Below are 19,468 nucleotides of genomic sequence, written 5' to 3' on the forward strand. Positions count from 1 at the left end.
GGCAATGGCCGCGGCATTGTTCCATGTGGGAGAGAGATGGGGGAGAGACTTCTCTGCTCATGGTGTCGGTCGCGGTGCCCAGCAGGGTGTCCGGAGCTGGGAGACTGAAAGCGGGAAAGGGAGCAGTGCAGTGTCCGACAGCAGAGACCGTGGCTCCCTGCGCTGGGATGGCAAGGGGGTGGCAGGCAGCAGCTCCGGCTGTCTTTCCTCCGACTTCCCGAGCAAGAGAGAGAGCAAGAGAGAGTCTGCAGATGCCCTCATCTCTCCTTTTCTGGTGTTCCCCCTCTCTCTACCCCCTGTGAGAGAAACTGTTACTAGCGATCTGAGCCATGGTCTAGCTACAAATTCTTAGCATAACAATGGGAAAAATTCTACAGAAAGAAAAAGGGAAAAACTAAACCCCCAACAGAGCCATTGGCTCATAGAGTCATAGAATCATCAAGGTTGGAAGAGACCTTTAAGATCATTCAGTCCAACTGTCAACCCAACACTATCACTGTAACCCCTAAACCACATGACCCAGCGCCAGATCCAGATGCCTTTTAAACACCTCCAGGGATGGTGACTCCACCACCTCTCTGGGCAACCTATTCCAATGCCCGACCACCCGAATAGTGAAAAAAATGTTCTAATATCTAATCAGAATCTCTCCTGTCTCAGTTTAAGGGCATTTCCTCTTGTCCTCATTGTAGGCACAGCAAAAGAGACCAGCCCCCACTTCACTATAGCCTCCTTTCAGGTAGTTGTAGAGAGCGATGAGGTCTCTCCTGAGCCTCCTCTTCTCGAGACTAAACAACCCCAGGTCCCTCAGCCATTCCTCATAAGACATATTTTCTAGGCCCTTCACAAGTGTTGCCCTTCTCTGGACATGCTTGAGCTCCTCAATGTCCTTTTTAAAGGCACTGAAGGCAGTACTCAAGGTGTGGACTCAACAGGGCTGAGTACAGAGGAATGATCACTTCCCTAGTCCTGCTGGTTCCACTATTCTTGATACAGGCCAAGATGCCATTTGCCTTCTTGGCCATCTGGGCACACCGCTGGCTCATATTGAGCCAGCTGTCAACCAACACCCCCAAGTCCCTTTCTGCCAAACAGCTCTCAAGCCACTCTTTCCTGTGAGGACTGATTGCATGGACTCAGATGAGTGGAGATAGAGACATTTATTGCAAAAAGCAAACTGTTTTTATACACTTCAAGACATTGTATTTTTTTCCTTATATGGTATTTCTTCACTAAATGAGCTATCACCCATTGCCACGTCAGCAACATACTTTACTAATGTCCTTATATGGGGGTGATCATATGCTGTTCACTTGTCTGGCAAGGTTCTTCCCTGAAATGCATCTGCCACATCGCATTTCTTCCTCCCAAGGTCAGGCGGAGACAAGCTTCGCTGTGCTGCCATGGCTTTCTGCAGGCATATCTCACAGCCTGTAGTTCAATTCCATCTTACCTCCCTCTGCACTTCCCCATTCCTGTAGTGTTGCATGCGTTTGCTGTGACCCAAGTGCAGGACCCCACACTTCACCTTATTGAACCTCATGCAGTTGTCTCATGCTGGAAGCTGACCTAGTGCAGGGTGAATCCCCCCCAACCAAGACATTCAAACCCTATCCCTCTGCAGAGTGATGCTCCCTGGATCTGTGCTCCAGCTGGCTCTGAGACCATGGGAGTGGGGAGGGGTAGGCAACACTGACATCCCTGTGTCCACCCTTCCCACCCAGCCTCCCACTGGCTCCCAGGAGGGGACAGGACTGATGGAGAGCCTGAGCCTGGCTTAACAGAGACCAGTGGGGTGTGAAAATCAAAAGTAACGTTTGCCTGGATGCCCAGACCCAACAGAGCAGGGCTCAGCAGCCCTTCAGGGGGATGAGGTGGCATCCACCCAGCCAAGCCCATAATCTCCAAAAATGTGACAGCAGAGGGGTTGAGCTTCTGAGAGCCCTTAGAAGACTGAAGCTTTGAGCAGAGAGGGGCTCTGAATTGGTGCTATGCAACAAGCCAAGACAGAACAGGGTTTCTACTTGGCTCCCCATCTCAGAGAAAAGCAAACCTGGTTAATGCAAATTCCTCCTTGGCATAACCCGGCTGCATTTGCAATGAGATAGATTAGGATTGCCCACTCCAACTGCAGAGCCCATCACAGCACTCAGGACAGGAGAGCAAACAAGCCACACAGGGTCATCCAAATCCAGCTCTTTAATATTAAAGGGCAGATAGAACAGGAAGTAATTCCTCTGGCTACTCCAGCAGGCTGAGTCAGCAGTGCTTGGTGCTGTGCCCTGAGCACTGGCTGCATGGGTGCAGTGCTGTGCTGTCTGCATGCAGCTGAGTTGCTGCAGGATTTCCAAGGAAATATGGGAGAGAGGGGCTGGAAAAACAATTGCCGGGTCTGCACTTCCCAAAATAAAATTATCTTGAAACTGTTTCCTATCATTGTTAAGCTAATTGCCTGCAGGAGGGGAGAAAGCCCAGAGTCAGTCCAAAGCCAGGAGGGTGCAGCTGTACCCATGGAGTGATTCAGTCAGCAATTGTTGCACCCTGACCCAGGGGGTGCTATTATTGGGAATGCAGCCGCAAGACTGATGGACACCAAATCTCCCTGGTCTCACACTGACATCACCAGTGGCATACGCACCACCCTTGACTGGCAGAACAGCAGTACCAGGACCCCATTCCCCTTCCTGAGTGGGCTGGGAGCCTCTAGCTCCAAGCAGTGCTGCTGATTGTCTTGGTTTGAAAGACTGGTGTCTGCTAAGTAAGGCAGGAGCCTCTCTTGAAATGGACAATGTAAATCCCCTCCCTCCAAATTATTATAATTTTGAATTTAGGGAGCTCTCAGACAAAGATATGGGAATAGGAATAACAGTTCTTTACTAGGAAAATTAAAACAAAAATACAGTAATACAAAAAACCGAATCACTGACAGAGACAGAATACAACCTGACACCCTGTCAGTCAGGGTGTTGATAGCAGTCCGATTAAATGGTGGCTGCAGTCCTCCTGGATGACAGATGTGGTTCAGTTGAAGCAGTGGTCTGGTAGAAGGGTGCAGTTTTCCTCCGAAGGTCCAGGGATGATGTAGAAAGGTCTAGTTTTTCCTCTGGAATCCAGTGGAAGAAGGCTGCCTTGTTGTCCCAAATCTCAATTTTTATCTAGGTAGGATAGGCTTGGCTCCTCCCCCTGGCTGGAGCATCTCCCAAAGGGATGATGTAATTTTATCAGTCATACAGTAGGACTCAATGGCCCATGAACAGACAATATCTTCCTGGAGGAAGGATGGGTCGTGGAAAAAGATAAAGATTATTGCCCACCTGGTTTCAACAGATGGCCCATTGTCGTAACTACCCTCTTTTACCCCAGCTTTAGGCTAGCTCCTGACCGGAGAGGAGAGGATATTCGACAAGGACAAAGGTAAAAGACTAAAGGAGGCTCTTTTCTCCCGTGGGAAAAATGGTCCACAGTTTATTGTAGCATCCACATGGTGAGAGGAGAAAGAGGGAGCGAGAGAGAGAGCCGCGACCAATGGGACGCCGCCGAGGGGGAGGGGCGAAAGGAAGGATTCCACCATGTCACAGACTGATGGGGGAGAATGGAAGATACCATAACAACCATGAACACTGCAATTTACGAAACAAACAGTGGAATACAATAGCCCAGTAGCAGAGAGAATATCTCCCACAGAGATAAGAATCACTGCCCACCTGGTTTCAACAGATGATGATAGAATACATACTTTTGGTCACATTCTGTATTGCAACCTAAGACATCCTCTCTCCTTCCAGATGGCTTCATGGCTGTAGACAACACTAAATGTGTATTTAGAGTCAGTCCATATATTTACCTTCTTTTCTTCACATTTAAGTTTTTCAGTTGGGCCCCTGTCTTGAAACACCCTCCAGGCTACTTCTAGCAATTTATTTATGTGTCGAACTCCCTCTATCTTTTGCAGTTTTCTTCTTATATCATCTGAAGCCTGACCCATAAAAAAAGAGATCTAGATGGGCTTTACCATCATTTGACTCGGGATCTAAATCTGTATACTGAATTGCAGCTACTCTTAATCTGTTAAAAAAAAATCAGTGGGGGATTCATCATAATTTTTCTTCATTGTGTAAATCTTTCACCATTTTATAGCTTTAGGGACACCATATTTTAACCCATATACCACAAGGCTTTGATATCGTTTTAACCTTGCCATATGCTCTAGTTTATTTGGGTCCTACCCAGGATTTTCTAGGCGAAAGATCTGTGTGACAGTGCCTTGGAGCAGTCCATTAGTTATGCTGGCCTCCACTGACATTGTGATAGCTTTATTGACCATTTGTCTCTCAGTGGGATCAAATAATGCGTCTAACATAGAGTTCAAATCAGTCTAATCAGGGTTTTGTGAGTTAATTGCTCTTTCTACTAATGTGGCCACTTTATCTGGATTTTCTTTATATCTCCCTACTGTAGTTTTCCATTGCTCTAACTCAGTAAGGGAGTATGGAACTTTTATATATATCGGCCCCTGGTTGCCAACTGCTTGTCGTAATGGGGCTTGTAAAACTGCTTCTTTTTCCTATTTTGATCTATTACTTTTCGCTGTTGGGCTCCATTCTTTGACAGACTTTTTAGCTATCTTTCCCCTCCTTTGCTTGCTCAGAGCTGCAATTATCACATCAATTTCATCTTCCTCCTCCTCCTCCTTGGAACCACTCGAGCAAGAACTGTCCGACTCTGCGGATTCTGCTGGAATATTAGATCTGCTTCCACTAATCCTAATTCTAGAAAGCATCAAGCAGGATTTACACCGTAGTGGAAGTCTGTCTGTGTCCCTGCTAGCTTTATTGACATCATCTCCCAAGGCGGCTCCTGGGCATTCAGGGTATCTATGGCGATTCAAAGGCCTGTGAGCAGAAGAATCACCACTCCCCCAGTGGAAGAGCCCCTCTCCACCCTCTCGGCAGAAGTCCTCTCCCCCTGGCTCCTCCTCTTGGGGCAATGCCGTGGGTTGCTCTCAGAGGCTGTCCCCTTCCCCCACCCTCACCCCTTGCCTTGACAGCAGCGGTGACAGTGGTGGGGTAGGGGTGGCAGCGTCAATGCCTGCCAAGGCCCACCTTTCTTCTTCTTCCCTGAGACCCTGCTAGGGGCACACCCATCCATGCCCCCCTGCTCAGACAGTGGTGGGGGCGACACTGGTGGCACTGGCAGGGGGGATGGCCTCACCGGAGGCGACAGCAGCTGGTGTGGAAGGGCCCCTCCCAGACCCGGGACCACCTCAGGCACAGCCAGGGCCATCCCTGCTCTCAAATCAGGGATGATGAGGTCGAACTCCGCCTCCTCCTTGCTTTTACAGTCACTATTCAATATTGGCTCTTCTTTTTTACTTTTATCTTTTTTTTTTCTTTAAGACTAAGATATGCCTTTCCTTTTTTTTTGTTTTTGCTGCTGGGCTTTGTTGACAAGTTGAGATCATAAAGAGCATAGCATATTTTAATTTATCAAGGTATCTGTCTTCACGTATGTGGGAAATGAAACTTGATATTAATTTCTTATCAAAACTACCGATTTTTGGCCACGCCTCATTGTTATAAAGTTTGTAAATCGGCCAGATCTTTTCTGAGAGTTTGATAAGTTTGGATTTAAAAAACAACTACTCCCCCCCAGTTACATTCCCCCAGTTTTTCAATACTAACCCCAAAGGGCTATCTCTGGGAATATTATTATTACAACACTCACAAGAGAATATATACCCCATATCTTAACAGTTATGAGTAAGAAAGTCTGCAGAGATAAAAAGAACCAGGGAGAGAAAAAACAAAGAACAAGCAAGAGACAGAACTTGAACTCCCACCTTTCAGAGCCACAGTGCAGGAATTAACCCACTGTGCCACCGCTGGCCTTGGGCCAACAGCACTGCAATCTAACCTCTTTTCAGAGAGCGTCCTCTCCTACTACCAGCAGGGAGATGGAGAGCACTAACAACTCCACCTGGACCCCTAGGGTCCTTCCACACTAAACAAAATTACAAGATATGTCTTAACACCTAACTTAGGTGCTAAAGCAGAATACCACTTTTATTCAGTTACTCACGAGTCTCTCTACTCCTCCCAGGGGTTCTTGGGCTCTGATACCTTCTGGACTGCAGCTGGGCCCCCTCAGAGTGCTGTCAGGGAAGGGGGGACAGGAGCTGGGTGTTCCTCCAGTCCAGGGGTTTTCCAGATGCTTTAAAGTCCCATCTGGGTCGCCAGAACTGACAGAGCAAAAGGAATAAAATAGGTATTTATTGAAAGGATACACTTTGGGCAGTGTAAGAGCCTGGCCAGGGCTACACCCAAGTCGAATCTAAGATGGATCCCTGTCACGAGTCTTTACACTTTTATAAGTTTTGGTTCATCTACATATTGGGGTCAATTGTCCAACCACAGCCCCAGGCCATGAAGTCTCAACCCCCTGGCTTGCCCCCTTCCCTTCACTGTTGTTTATGCTTTTTGGGTAATGGGTGTCCTTGATTCTCTAGGTGAGAAGGGATTGTTTTGTCTAGCTACCCTGCAAAGAGAACTTACTAACACCTAATATGAAGATTCAGAGTTACACACCAAGCAGCAGAGAATCTTAAAAATATAAAAGCTAAACTCCAAGGCATCAATCTAAAGGATTGGTTTTTTGACATTCCTTTGCATCTTGATGATGCTCCTAAATTTGCCTTTTCTGTCCCAAGTACTAATATGCAAGCAGCCTTGCAAAGATATCATTGGGTTGTCCTACCACAAGGGATGAAAAATAGCCCTACTATTTGCCCGTGGTTTGTTGCAAGGCTCCTCAGTCCTATATGTCAGAAAATGACTGATGCCGTCCTATACCATTATATGGATGATATCCTTTTAGCAGCAGAAAAACAGGAAGTTATGGAAGAAGTCTTAGCCTTTGTCGTTGCTGCTGTAACCCAAGCAGGACTTTGTGTTGCTCCTGAAAAAATCCAGCATCAATCCCCTTGGAAATACCTTGGCTGGCACATCAGAACCCACATTATTTTCCCTCGGCCTTTACAAATTCAATCAGACATTCACACTTTGCATGATGCCCAAAAGCTTTTGGGGACAATTAATTTGGTTCTTTCCTTTCTGGGAATTTTGAATGCAGATCTGAGCCCTTTGTTTGCTCTGTTAAAAGGGGAAGCAGATCCCCTATCACCTTGGCAGCTCACATTAGAAGCTTGCCAAGCACTGCAGCTAATAGCTGATGCTATTTCAAACCGGCAAGTGGTCCGATGGGCCCCTGAGCTGCCCTTTTTCTTAATAATCCTGAACCCAGCAAAGCAACCCCATGCTTTGATTTATCAGCGGGATCCTAACACACCAGACCCCCTGTTAATCATAGAGTGGAATTATTTGCCTCATCATATGTCTAAAACTACAAGCACTCAACATGAAATGATTGCTTTGCCTATTGTGCAAGCCTGACAGAGACTAACCACACTTGCAGGTGTGGATTTTTGCTTGATCTGCTTGTATGTTACTACTGTTTACTTGCAGTGGCTATTGCAACAGTCTGAAATATTTCAAATGGCCCTGACTGACTTTTCTGGACAACTTTCTTCACATCCCCCAAAGCACAAGCTCGTGGTGGCCAATTTTAATCTCCTAATGTGACCCAAGAGGAGCGAGGTCCCATTACAGGCTTTAACTGTTTTTACAGATGTGTCTAGCTGCATGCACAAGTCAGTGATACTATGGTAGGTTTCAGAATCCAACTGATGGGATTCAGATGTTGCTACGGTTTCAGGTTCTCCGCAAATTGTTGAATTGGCAGCTGTTGTGCGAGCCTTTCAGTGATGGTCTGTCCCTTTTAATTTGATCACAGATTCTACTTATGTTGCAGGAATTCTTGAGAGAGCTGAGACTGCTATACTGAAGGATATGTCCAAAAAAGAGTTGTTTCAATGGTTGCAACTACTTGTTTTTCTTTTAGATGCTAGACAACAGCCTTACTTTGTAATACATGTTCATTCTCATACTACTTTTCCAGGTTTTATTGCAGAAGGGAATTGCCAAGCAGATTTGCTGACTTTACCTGTTCAAGTGTTGCCCAACCAGTTTGCTCAAGCTAAACTCAGCCATTCTTTTTTTTCACCAGACTGCTGCATGAACTTTTGATTTGACTAATCACCAAGCCTCCAGCATTGTTGCTGTGTGCCCTGACTGTCAGAGGCACTCTTTTCCCTCTGTTGCTGGAGGTGTTAACCCTAGAGGACTTCAGAGTCTCCAATTATGGCAAACAGATGTCACTCATTTTCCAGAATTTGGCCGACTCAAATATATTCACTCCTCTATAGATACCTTTTCAGGTGTCCTATTTGTGTCCTGTCATACACGAGAATCAGCAAAAGACGTCTGTCACTATTTCACAAGTGCCTTTGCAGTCCTGGGCATTCCCTTACAAATTAAAACCGATAACCGCCCAGCATATACTTCCCAGAGAGTCACAGCTTTTCTTGCCCTCTGAGAGGTAACACACAAGACAGGGATTCCTCATTCCTCGACAGGCCAAGCTATAATTGAAAGAGCCCATGCTTCACTTAAAAGTCTTTTGTTATGACACAAAGGGGGAATAGGGAATGCTATCCCCACTGAGAGATTACAGAAGGTACTGTATGTCTTCAGCTTTCTGAATTGTCCCCTCATGGATCCTAACCCTCCAATTGTAAGGCATTTTGGCAATAACCCTTAGTTAGAAGTTAAACAGAAAGCCCCAGAAACAGGTAAGATTATGGGACCTTATCCCCTCATCACATGGGGAAGAGGTTATGCTTGTGACTCTACAGAAAACGGCCCAAGGTGAATCCTGGCCAAGAATGTGAGACCTTTCTGAGAACCTTTGAATACCTCTCCTGAAGATCCTGACCACCCTGGCACTTCATCCCTGGTTTTGCCTTCTCAGACCACTGAGTCCATCTCCACCGAGATCCCGTAGCCACCCAAATCAACTCCTACCTGACCCGAGGGGACTCATTGACCTCTCGCCACTTCCCAAACTGCACAGTCATCTCATTCTACTATCTCAGAGATAGTAGAATCTCTAATTGCAGAATAAGTCTCCATTTGTGAGCAGCAGCAGGAGTGGAGTTAAAGGAGACTTGGACTTACATTTGAAAATAACCCTATCCCTTGTTTTATTTGCAGAAATTATTCTCACCAGGTGTGGACTTTGTGTTATAGGTGTCAGAGAAAGTGGTATTGCACATAATAGCTCCAGCACCATGATTGCCCACGGTGTGATCCTTTGCTCTATTCTTATAGTGACTGTGTTATTGTAAAATTTGTATGTGTGCAAGATTATGGCTTGTCTTTACATAGGTATTTTTGGGAGCTTAACTGGTCTCCTCAGACTGATCCTCCTGGTAGGATTCAGCCTCAACAAAGGGGAAATGGCGGTATTGCCACCCCATCCAGAAGGTAATGTTTGGCTTACGCTACCTTCAGCTTTAAATGAATCTACTTTATGCGTATCTATGACTTCTCCCAGCAATCCTTTTCAAACTTGCTTAGTAGCCATGTGTCTCGGTTTGAAAGACAGGTATGGTCTAAGGAAAGGCAGGAGCCCCTTTTCTGCGATGCAGAGTGCAATCCCCCTCCCTTTTAATTATTTTAGGTCCAATTCAGACACCTTCAGGCAGGAGATATGGGGATGAGAATAACAGTTCTTTACTGGTATTTAACAAAGCAGAAAAAAACAACAACAGCTATAAAAATTGGCAACAGAAACAGTCTAGCTGCACTCCAGTCCCTTCTGGCCGCAGGCCGTCTCCCTGTGCTGTTACCGGTGCTGTGGGGGCAGGGCAGGTCCCGCGCAGTTGAAGAGGGCTGGGTGATGGCGGCCGCGGCCCAGGGGAGAGAGAGGATGGGGAAAGTTACTCCCCCCTCACGGTGTCGGTCGTGGTGCTCAGCAGAGTGTCCGGAGGTAGTAGGGTGAGCTGGGAGAGCCGCGGAGCGATGTCCAAAGGCAGGGAGCGTGGATCTCAGCGCTGGGATGACAGGGGAAGATGCCAGAGCAGAGCCCAGGTTGTCTTCCCACTCCAGGAGCCAAGCGAGAGAGCCAGCCCAGCTCCAGACCCCCCTATCCCACCTTTCCTTTTCCGGTTCCCCCCCCCTCCCCCTCCAGCCACCCCCCTACGAGAGAACATTATCTGTCGTTTTAAGGTGTAGCCACAATTACTTAGCATAACAATGGGAGAAATTCCACAGAAAGAAAAGCGAAGCATTCAACCCCCAACATTATCCACCCCTGAATTTCTCCCATACTAATATGCTATATCAAATTAAACTGTTACATTATATATACATACATGCAGTTAGAGACATAGGCACAGTACTATAGGTATTTCACCCTAAAACAAGGTCTCCTTGGGGTATGCATCTGGTCTCTCCATTGTTTTGCATCACCCACCAGGTGCAACCTGGTCCTTGAGCGAATACAACTCCATGGATGGGATTGTCTTTGCTGGAGGCAGGATTCACCCAAACAGTTTTTCCTAGCATACCTCTCATGTGTACCACTGGAACCTTATCTCCATTCGATATTCCCAAGGGCTCAGATTGGGCAGGGCCTGCTCGGTTAGTGGAACCTCGGGTGTTCACTAACCAGGTGGCCTTTGGTAGATTAATCTCCCAGTTCTTGAAAGTTCCCCCACCCAGTGCCTTCAAGGTGGTTTTAAGCAGGCCATTGCACCGTTCAACTTTCCCTGCAGCTGGTGCATGGTAGGGGATATGGTACACCCACTCAATGCCGTGTTCTCTAGCCCAGGTGTTTATAAGGCTGTTCTTGAAATGAGTCCCATTGTCTGACTCAATTCTCTCAGGGGTACCATGCCTCCAAAGAACTTGTTTTTCCAGGCCCAGGATGGTGTTCCGAGCAGTGGCATGAGGCACAGGGTAGGTCTCCAACCATCCAGTGGTGGCTTCCACCATGGTCAGTACATAGCGCTTGCCCTGGCGGGTTTGAGGCAGTGTGATGTAGTCAATCTGCCAGGCCTCTCCATACTTATATTTGGACCATCGCCCCCCATACCAGAGGGGCTTCACCCGCTTGGCCTGCTTGATGGCAGCGCATGTCTCACAGTCATGGATAACTTGAGAAATACTGTACATGGTTAGATCCACCCCTCGGTCTCGTGCCCACTTATATGTGGCATCTCTGCCCTGATGACCTGAGGCATCATGGGCCCATCGAGCCAGGAACAACTCTCCCTTGTGCTGCCAGTCTAAATCTATCTGCGACACCTCTATCTGTGCAGCCTGATCTACCTGCTCATTGTGTCGGTGTTCCTCATTAGCCCGACTCTTGGGGACATGGGCATCTACGTGACGGACTTTCACAGGCAACTTCTCTACCCGGGTGGCAATGTCTTTCCATTCATTGGCAGCCCAGATTGGTTTTCCCCTACGTTGCCAGTTAGCCTTTTTCCACCTTTCCAGCCATCCCCACAGAGCATTGGCTACCATCCATGAATCAGTGTAAAGGTAGAGTTTTGGCCACTTCTCTCTTTCAGCAATGTCCAGGGCCAGCTGAACAGCTTTGAGTTCAGCAAGTTGACTCGATCCACCTTCTCCTTCGGTAGCTTGTGCAACCTGTCGTGTGGGGCTCCATACGGCTGCTTTCCACTTCCGGTTCATCCCCACGATGCGGCAGGAACCATCAGTGAAAAGAGCATAGCATGTTTCATTTGCTGGCAGTTGGTTATACGGTGGGGCTTCTTCGGCCCGGGTCACCTGTTCCTGTTCCTCTTCGTTGGCAAGACCAAAGTCTTCCCCTTCCGGCCAGTTGGTAATTATCTCCAAAATCCCAGGGCGATTCGGGTTTCCAATACGGGCACGTTGTGTGATGAGGGCAATCCATTTACTCCATGTGGCGTCAGTGGCATGGTGGGTTGAGGGAACCTTTCCTTTAAACATCCAGCTCAGCACTGGCAGTCGGGGTGCCAGGAGGAGTTGTGTTTCTGTGCCAACCACCTCTGAGGCTGCTTGGACCCCTTCATAGGCGGCCAAGATCTCCCTCTCCGTCGGAGTGTAGTTGGCCTCGGACCCTCTGTAGCTTCGGCTCCAGAACCCCAGTGGTCGGCCTCGCGTCTCACCAGGCACCTTCTGCCAAAGGCTCCAGGACAGACCATGGTTCCCGGCTGCAGAGTAGAGCACGTTCTTCACATCTGGTCCCGTCCTGACTGGGCCAAGGGCTACTGCATGAGCAATCTCCTGCTTGATCTGGGCAAAGGCTTGCTGCTGCTCAGGGCCCCAGTGGAAATCGTTCTTCTTGCGGGTAACCAGGTAAAGAGGGCTCACAATCTGGCTGTACTCAGGAATGTGCATTCTCCAAAAGCCTATGGCACCTAGGAAGGCTTGTGTTTCCTTCTTGCTGGTTGGTGGAGACATTGCAGTGATCTTATTGATGACCTCACTGGGGATCTGGCGCCGTCCATCTTGCCACTTTACTCCCAGGAACTGGATCTCTTGGGCAGGCCCTTTGACTTTGCTCTTTTTAATGGCGAAGCCGGCTCCCAGCAGAATCTCAATGATCTTTTCTCCTTTCTGAAATACTTCCATTGCCGTATCCCCCCACACAATGATGTCATCAATGTACTGCAGATGTTCTGGAGCTCCACCCTTCTCCAGTGTAGCCTGGATCAGCCCATGACAGATGGTGGGGCTGTGTTTCCACCCCTGGGGCAGTCGGTTCCACATGTATTGCACACCCCTCCAGGTGAAAGCGAACTGAGGCCTGCACTCTGCTGCCAGAGGAATGGAGAAGAATGCATTGGCGATGTCAATGGTGGCGTACCACTTTGCTGCCTTGGACTCCAGCTCGTACTGCAGTTCCAGCATGTCCGGCACGGCAGCGCTCAGCGGTGGAGTCACCTCATTCAGTGCACGATAGTCCACTGTCAATCTCCATTCTCCTTCAGATTTACGCACAGGCCAGATGGGGCTGTTGAAGGGTGAGTGGGTTTTGCTGACCACCCCTTGGCTCTCCAGCTCACGGATCATCTTGTGGATGGGGATCACGGCATCTCGATTCGTCCGGTACTGCCGGCGGTGCACTGTTGAGGTAGCAATTGGCACCTGTTGCTCTTTCACCCTGAGGAGTCCCACTGCAGATGGGTTTTCTGATAGCCCAGGCAGGGTGTTCAACTGCTTAATGCCCTCTGCTGCCACAGCAGCTATTCCAAAAGCCCACCTGAGTCCCTTTGGGTCTTTGTAATAGCCATTCCTGAGGAAGTCTATGCCTAGGATACATGGTGCCTCTGGGCCAGTCACAATTGGATGTTTCTGCCACTCTTTCCCAGTCAGGCTCACCTCAGCCTCCAGCAGAGTCAATTCCTGAGATCCCCCTGTAACCCCAGCAATTGAAACAGGTTCCTTTCCGACATGTCCTGATGGTATTAATGTACATTGTGAACCAGTGTCAACCAATGCTCTGTGTTCCTGTGGCTCTGATGTGCCAGGCCATCGGATCCACACCGTCCAAAAGATCCGGTTTTCCCGTGCCTCTCCCTGGCTAGAGGCAGGGCCCCTCTAGCCCTGGTTATTATTTCTCTCCTGGGCATACATAGTGGAGGTTCCTTCAAGGGGATCTGACAGATCATCCTCCCTTCTGTAATACCCTGCACCTCCATGGGAGGCTGAGGCTACCCTCACTTTAGTGGAGTTCCCTCTGTTGGTGTTCCCCTCCCTGATTTGGCGCACCCGTGCTGCCAGGACAGAAGTGGGTTTCCCATCCCACCTTCTCATGTCTTCCCCGTGGTCACGTAGAAAAAACCACAGGTCAGCACGTGGGGTGTACCCTCTCTCCCTAGCTGGGGGGCGTTGGGCTCTACTTTTGGGGTCCATGACTCTCACTGGTGCTGCACTGATCTTCCTCACCTCTTCCCTTATCTCCTTCATCTCCTCCTTAAACTCCTCTCTGAGGTCCTTAGCCACAGCAGAGACATGAGCCTGCACTGGGCCAGCCATCATACTCTGATAATTCCTGAGCCTGTTGGCAACAGAACCCACTGTCACTTGGTTGGTATCAGCATCAATCATTGCAATAAAGGGGGTATATTGAGATGGGCCCAGGTTTGCCAGATTCCACAACATCTGCCCTGTGCACCTGACCTTGTCAGGGTCATTGTCATGCTGTCCATCCCTCCCAAAGAGCACCTCCAGTACTGCCACTTCTCTCAGCTTTTGGATCCCTTCCTCAAGGGTATTCCAACGTGTTCTCTGGTGGTACTCCTGCATTCTTTCCCTGTGGACAAATCTCTCTCTCACACTCATTAAAAGTCGCTCCCAGAGGGAAAGGAGACCTGTCTCCCTTACAAATACCTGGTCCACACCTGAGTCCTGGGTCAAGGCTCCCAAATTCCTTGCCTCAGTACCATCCAGTTGCACACCTGTACCCATAAGGTCCCAGACCCGCAGTAACCAGGTTGTAAAAGCCTCACGGCCCCGTCGTACAATGTCTTTTCGCAGGTTACGGAGACTCTCGTATGACAGGGACTCGGTGATGATCTCAACTTCTGGCTCCCCTGCTGGTTGTGAGGGGCCCCCTTCCTGACCCTTATTATCTAGGTGCCTTGTTTTCATCTTAGACTTCCTAGTTTCCACAGGGGCAACTGCTGCTGGCTGTGAGTGCCCTTGCAGTTCAGCTGGAACCTGGACAGATGTAACATCTGTGGGTCCCACTGCTGCACCACCAGAGTCTCCCTCTTTAAGGCAGGGGGAGGGTTTCTCACCAGCTGGGGAGAGGTACTCCTTCAGCATCTGGCCCATCTCACGTATCTCCTTTGCTAGCACCCCCACCCATTCTGGGTGGTTCCTTTCCGAGGTGGGCTGTGGAGCAGGGTCAAACTCTGGGGTAATATCCCTAGTCTCTGGGATAGGATCAGGCTCTGGGGTAACCTCCCTAGTCTCTGGGACAAGATCAGGCTCTGGGGTAACCTCCCTAGTCTCTGGGACAGGATCAGGCTCTGGGGTAACATCACTATTTCCTCGGGTAGGTATCAGGGTTGTTATCCAAGTCAATCTCCCCTTATCTCTGAATGTTAGATAGAACAGGTTTAACAGGGATATAAGCAACACTAGCCACAATATAATGTCATTAGCATTTAAAGTGGATTGGAACCCCTTGAAGACTGGTGGGGTGAACTTCAAAAACCCTGTGATGGGTTGAGAAAAAATTTCACCTGCTGCCACTTCCTCACAGTAAGTACCATTATTGAAGTAGCCCCAGAAACACACACTTAGAGTGTGATAGCTCTGAATCCATGTGGCCATCTTCCAGAGAAAATTAAAAATCCATGAATTCCTCAACTGATCAACCCACATAATAAACTGGATAATAGCCACAGTAACCTTGGTTATGAAACTCATGTTTAAAAAAAGGCTTGCAAATGGGAGAGATATAGCAGTGACCACATGGAGGCCAATCCAGGGTAAGCTGGACAGCATGGTGTCACCTACCACAAGCTTGGGTAATTTAAGAACTGTTATCCCCTTTTCTACCCCTCTCTCAATGCCCTCAGGCAATGCCCCACGTTCCGGGCGCCAAAATCTGTCTCGGTTTGAAAGACAGGTATGGTCTAAGGAAAGGCAGGAGCCCCTTTTCTGCGATGCAGAGTGCAATCCCCCTCCCTTTTAATTATTTTAGGTCCAATTCAGACACCTTCAGGCAGGAGATATGGGGATGAGAATAACAGTTCTTTACTGGTATTTAACAAAGCAGAAAAAAACAACAACAGCTATAAAAATTGGCAACAGAAACAGTCTAGCTGCACTCCAGTCCCTTCTGGCCGCAGGCCGTCTCCCTGTGCTGTTACCGGTGCTGTGGGGGCAGGGCAGGTCCCGCGCAGTTGAAGAGGGCTGGGTGATGGCGGCCGCGGCCCAGGGGAGAGAGAGGATGGGGAAAGTTACTCCCCCCTCACGGTGTCGGTCGTGGTGCTCAGCAGAGTGTCCGGAGGTAGTAGGGTGAGCTGGGAGAGCCGCGGAGCGATGTCCAAAGGCAGGGAGCGTGGATCTCAGCGCTGGGATGACAGGGGAAGATGCCAGAGCAGAGCCCAGGTTGTCTTCCCACTCCAGGAGCCAAGCGAGAGAGCCAGCCCAGCTCCAGACCCCCCTATCCCACCTTTCCTTTTCCGGTTCCCCCCCCCTCCCCCTCCAGCCACCCCCCTACGAGAGAACATTATCTGTCGTTTTAAGGTGTAGCCACAATTACTTAGCATAACAATGGGAGAAATTCCACAGAAAGAAAAGCGAAGCATTCAACCCCCAACACCATGCCTTTAGAGAAAAATGAGTGGGATACTTTATTGAATTTGACAACCCAAAGAAATTGTACCACCCCAGGTTGACTTGAGCCAAAGTGGTGTGATATAGAATCATACTGGAGAAAGAAAGGCTAACCAGCTGGGTGGTAGTTTGTTAATGACAGTGCTCAAGGAATGGATTTCATTTTAGAGTTTCCCCCCCTTCCCATACAGCCTCAAGAATTGGATATTCTTGGATCCACACAGGCCTTTGCGTGTTTCTTTTTAAATTACACCCGTAGGATGATGCAATCTGCTGGCACTGATGTTAAAGGTAAAGGTATTTATGTCAATGCCTCTGCTTGGTGTAATCACACCCTACTGTGACAAGTCGTTCCAGGAACAGCTGCCATTGGACTAATAGACAACATATTTTTGATCTGTGGAAATAGAGGGTGGAAAGGAATACCAGGAAGGGCAGTAGGAGGCCTTTGCACTTTTGGTCAACTGACTATGTTTCACCCCCTACAGGTAAACTTAACATCTTTACATAAACTAGGATGGGTGAAACACAGTGCACATCTGTACGCCTCAGATTGTGACGATAATGTACAGTCATGGGGCACTGTAGGGGGCATATTTGCCTTGATTATTTCATCTATTGGCACAGTACACACATTAAAAACTGTAAATGAGCTTGGCTGCTGGCTTGCAAAACAAATTAATGCTACTAGCTCTGCTTTAACAGGCATGCTAACAGATACTGATAATGCAAGGCATGCAACATTGCAAAATAGAGCTGCAATTGATTGTTTTGCTTTTAGCGCATGGACATGGTTGTGAAGATTTTGAAGGCCTATGCTGCATGAATCTGTCTGACCATTCTCAGTCTATTCATGCCAGTATTCAGGTCCTTCAAAGCAGTGTCACTAAACTGCAGGTAGTAAATGATGGGGATTGGCTTGGACAGATACCTGGGGGATGGGGACATACCAGCTGACTTAAGAATTTGGTAAAGACAGGAATTTATAATTTAGTTGTAGTACTAATAATGATTTTCTTGCCGTGTATTTTGCAATGTGTTCTAAAACTGATAGATAAGTCTATGAAGAGAATTTTACTGGTGGAACAGAAAGGGGGAGATATTGGGGAGCAGTTGGAATGCAGAGTAGAAAGCACCGCAGAGCTGATAACTGAAATGGACATCCTAACATTGGTGGGTAAAAAAACTTGGGAGCAGCAAACAGGAATGTAAGAAATGTAAGGGAGGAAGCAGAAAGAATGTTATGTTTAGTGTAAAGGAATTCATGCAAGATTGTGGCTAAGCGATGTTACCAAGAAACATAAATAATGTGATTGTTGCTAATTTTAACTACAGCTGTAAAAGTATATGAATGAATCAGTGCAATGAATAAATTGTCTTCTTGATCACACAAGGAGTCCTGTCTCTCAATTGCTGCCATCCTCCCATTCAAAAGCAAAAATACTTTGACTATCATCTGTTGTATTGCACTGTTTCGTAAGTTGCACTGTTCATGGTTTTATGTTGCACTGTTATGTTTATATATTGCACTGAGAAAATGGTTTGCCCTGTATCTCCTCGGGGCTTGTGAAGTTGGTTCAGTCCTTCCTTAGCCCCTCCCCATCTGCGGTGTCCCATTGGTCGCAGGTCTGTTCCTCCCCTCCCCTTTCCCTGAGTTTAAAAGTGCCCGCCATCTTCTCTCTCTCTCTCTTTCTCCTTTCGCCATGTGCACGACACTTTAAACTGTGGATCATCTTCCCACGGGAGAATAGAGCCTTCTTTGGTTTTTTGGCTTTTGTCTATGAGGATTTCCCACCCCTCTCTAGTCCAGAGCTAGCCAGAGGACCGGAAAGGAAAAAGGGATTTACCTCAATCTTCTGCTAACGGACAAGCCCAAAATGCATCTTTAAGATCTACAACACTAAACCACTGATGCTGAGGCACGACTTTACTTAAAAGGGTATAGGGATTAGGTGCCACTGGGTAGTGAGTCCGGGTTCTTTTGTTAACTTCCCTTTAATCTTGAACTAATCTATAAGTCCCATCCAGCTTCTTTATTGGGAGAATAGGGGTATTATGAGGAGACATGCAAGGTTCCAATGTCTCATCCTTTATCAATTCTTCTATTACTGGCTTTAAGCCTTCTCTTCCTTCTAATTGTGATAAATGTGATTCGTGCTAATTAAGTTGTAACTATATTAACAAAATTGTATTTAGATCAATAGAAGACAATTGTTACAGAGTGAGGGGGGGAGATGGGTGAGACAGGACAAAAGACATCTTCCAGATGTTGGGAGTCGAAGAAGAAGGTTGGAAGAAAGTCAGATAAGAATAGAAGGACGTAGGTCTGATAAGCAGCATCTAGAAATACAGCTTCAACCTTGAAATGGGCAAAAATGGAATGATTCCAAGCATGGGACTTAATTAGAGTCATGTTATGGAAAACATCTGCTCAGACACACAGGGCGCCTGCGCTACCTGCAGGTCACACCTCGGTCACTGATGAAGATGATGAGCCTTCATCGGAAATAAGACCCTCAAAAGGATGAGAGACCCCCTAACCCATTAGTAGAGCATGCGCCGTGCAGTATAGTTACGTAAATTTTAGGAATAGAAACTAGGAGGAGCTTTCTAGAAACTTCTGTAACCTACAGTATATAAGTGGGATTGTTAGCCTGGATGCTTTGATACGTGCGGAATGGCGAGCCACTCCCCGTATCCCCGGTCGGAGGGGGGCCCCTCCCCGGTCGGTTTTGCTTATGCTTTATACGAACCTCAATTATACTAAATTACTTACTGCCAAATTTTGTATATTCTTAAATATATGCACTTTGATTGTTTCATCTCCAATACTTTAATTGTCATCTCCAATACTTTGATTGTATTCATTTTGTTACTATTAAAAACTTACTATTAAATTTAATCTTGTTGCTTGATAAATTGGGAAAAATAGAACATCATTCATAACATCATGATATAGGGTACTGATGCACACGTATGGGACATTTCTCTTTCTCAATTGTTACCCTTATGGGGTCAATATCCAATCCTCCCCTATTTATTTCTCCAGCCCAAACTTCCTTGTGAATCCTTTCCTCATCTTCTTGGTGTAGTTTTAGCATTTTGATGTCTGGAAAGGCTGACCTGGAACAGAGATGAGACAGAGCAAAAGGAATACAATAGGT

General features: G+C 47.5%; 1 protein-coding gene across 1 annotated transcript; it reads right to left on the bottom strand.

Annotated features, from left to right (window-relative positions):
* Nucleotides 1–12,898: 12,898 nt before the first annotated feature.
* LOC148220184 (uncharacterized) lies at nt 12,899–16,140 on the bottom strand. The gene is made up of 2 exons (XM_088155658.1): nt 14,997–16,140; nt 12,899–14,918 (listed from the first exon to the last, which is right to left on the bottom strand). The coding sequence occupies exons 1-2, from the start codon at nt 15,465–15,467 to the stop codon at nt 13,551–13,553; spliced, it is 1,839 nt and encodes a 612-aa protein (XP_088011784.1). The 5' UTR covers nt 15,468–16,140; the 3' UTR covers nt 12,899–13,550.
* Between the last annotated feature and the right edge of the window lie 3,328 nt (nt 16,141–19,468).

This window comes from Sturnus vulgaris, chromosome W (genome assembly GCF_052056855.1).
Source record: "Sturnus vulgaris isolate bStuVul1 chromosome W, bStuVul1.hap1, whole genome shotgun sequence".
NCBI lineage: Eukaryota > Metazoa > Chordata > Aves > Passeriformes > Sturnidae > Sturnus > Sturnus vulgaris.

Excerpts from the sequence above, each read along its gene's own strand:
- LOC148220184 (XM_088155658.1), bottom strand. The coding sequence starts at position 15,467 with ATGCTGTCCAGCTTACCCTGGATTGGCCTCCATGTGGTCACTGCTATA. Across the intron at positions 14,919-14,996 it reads CTACCCGAGGAAATAGTGAT|GTTACCCCAGAGCCTGATCC; the intron begins GTTACCCCAGAG and ends GAGACTAGGGAG.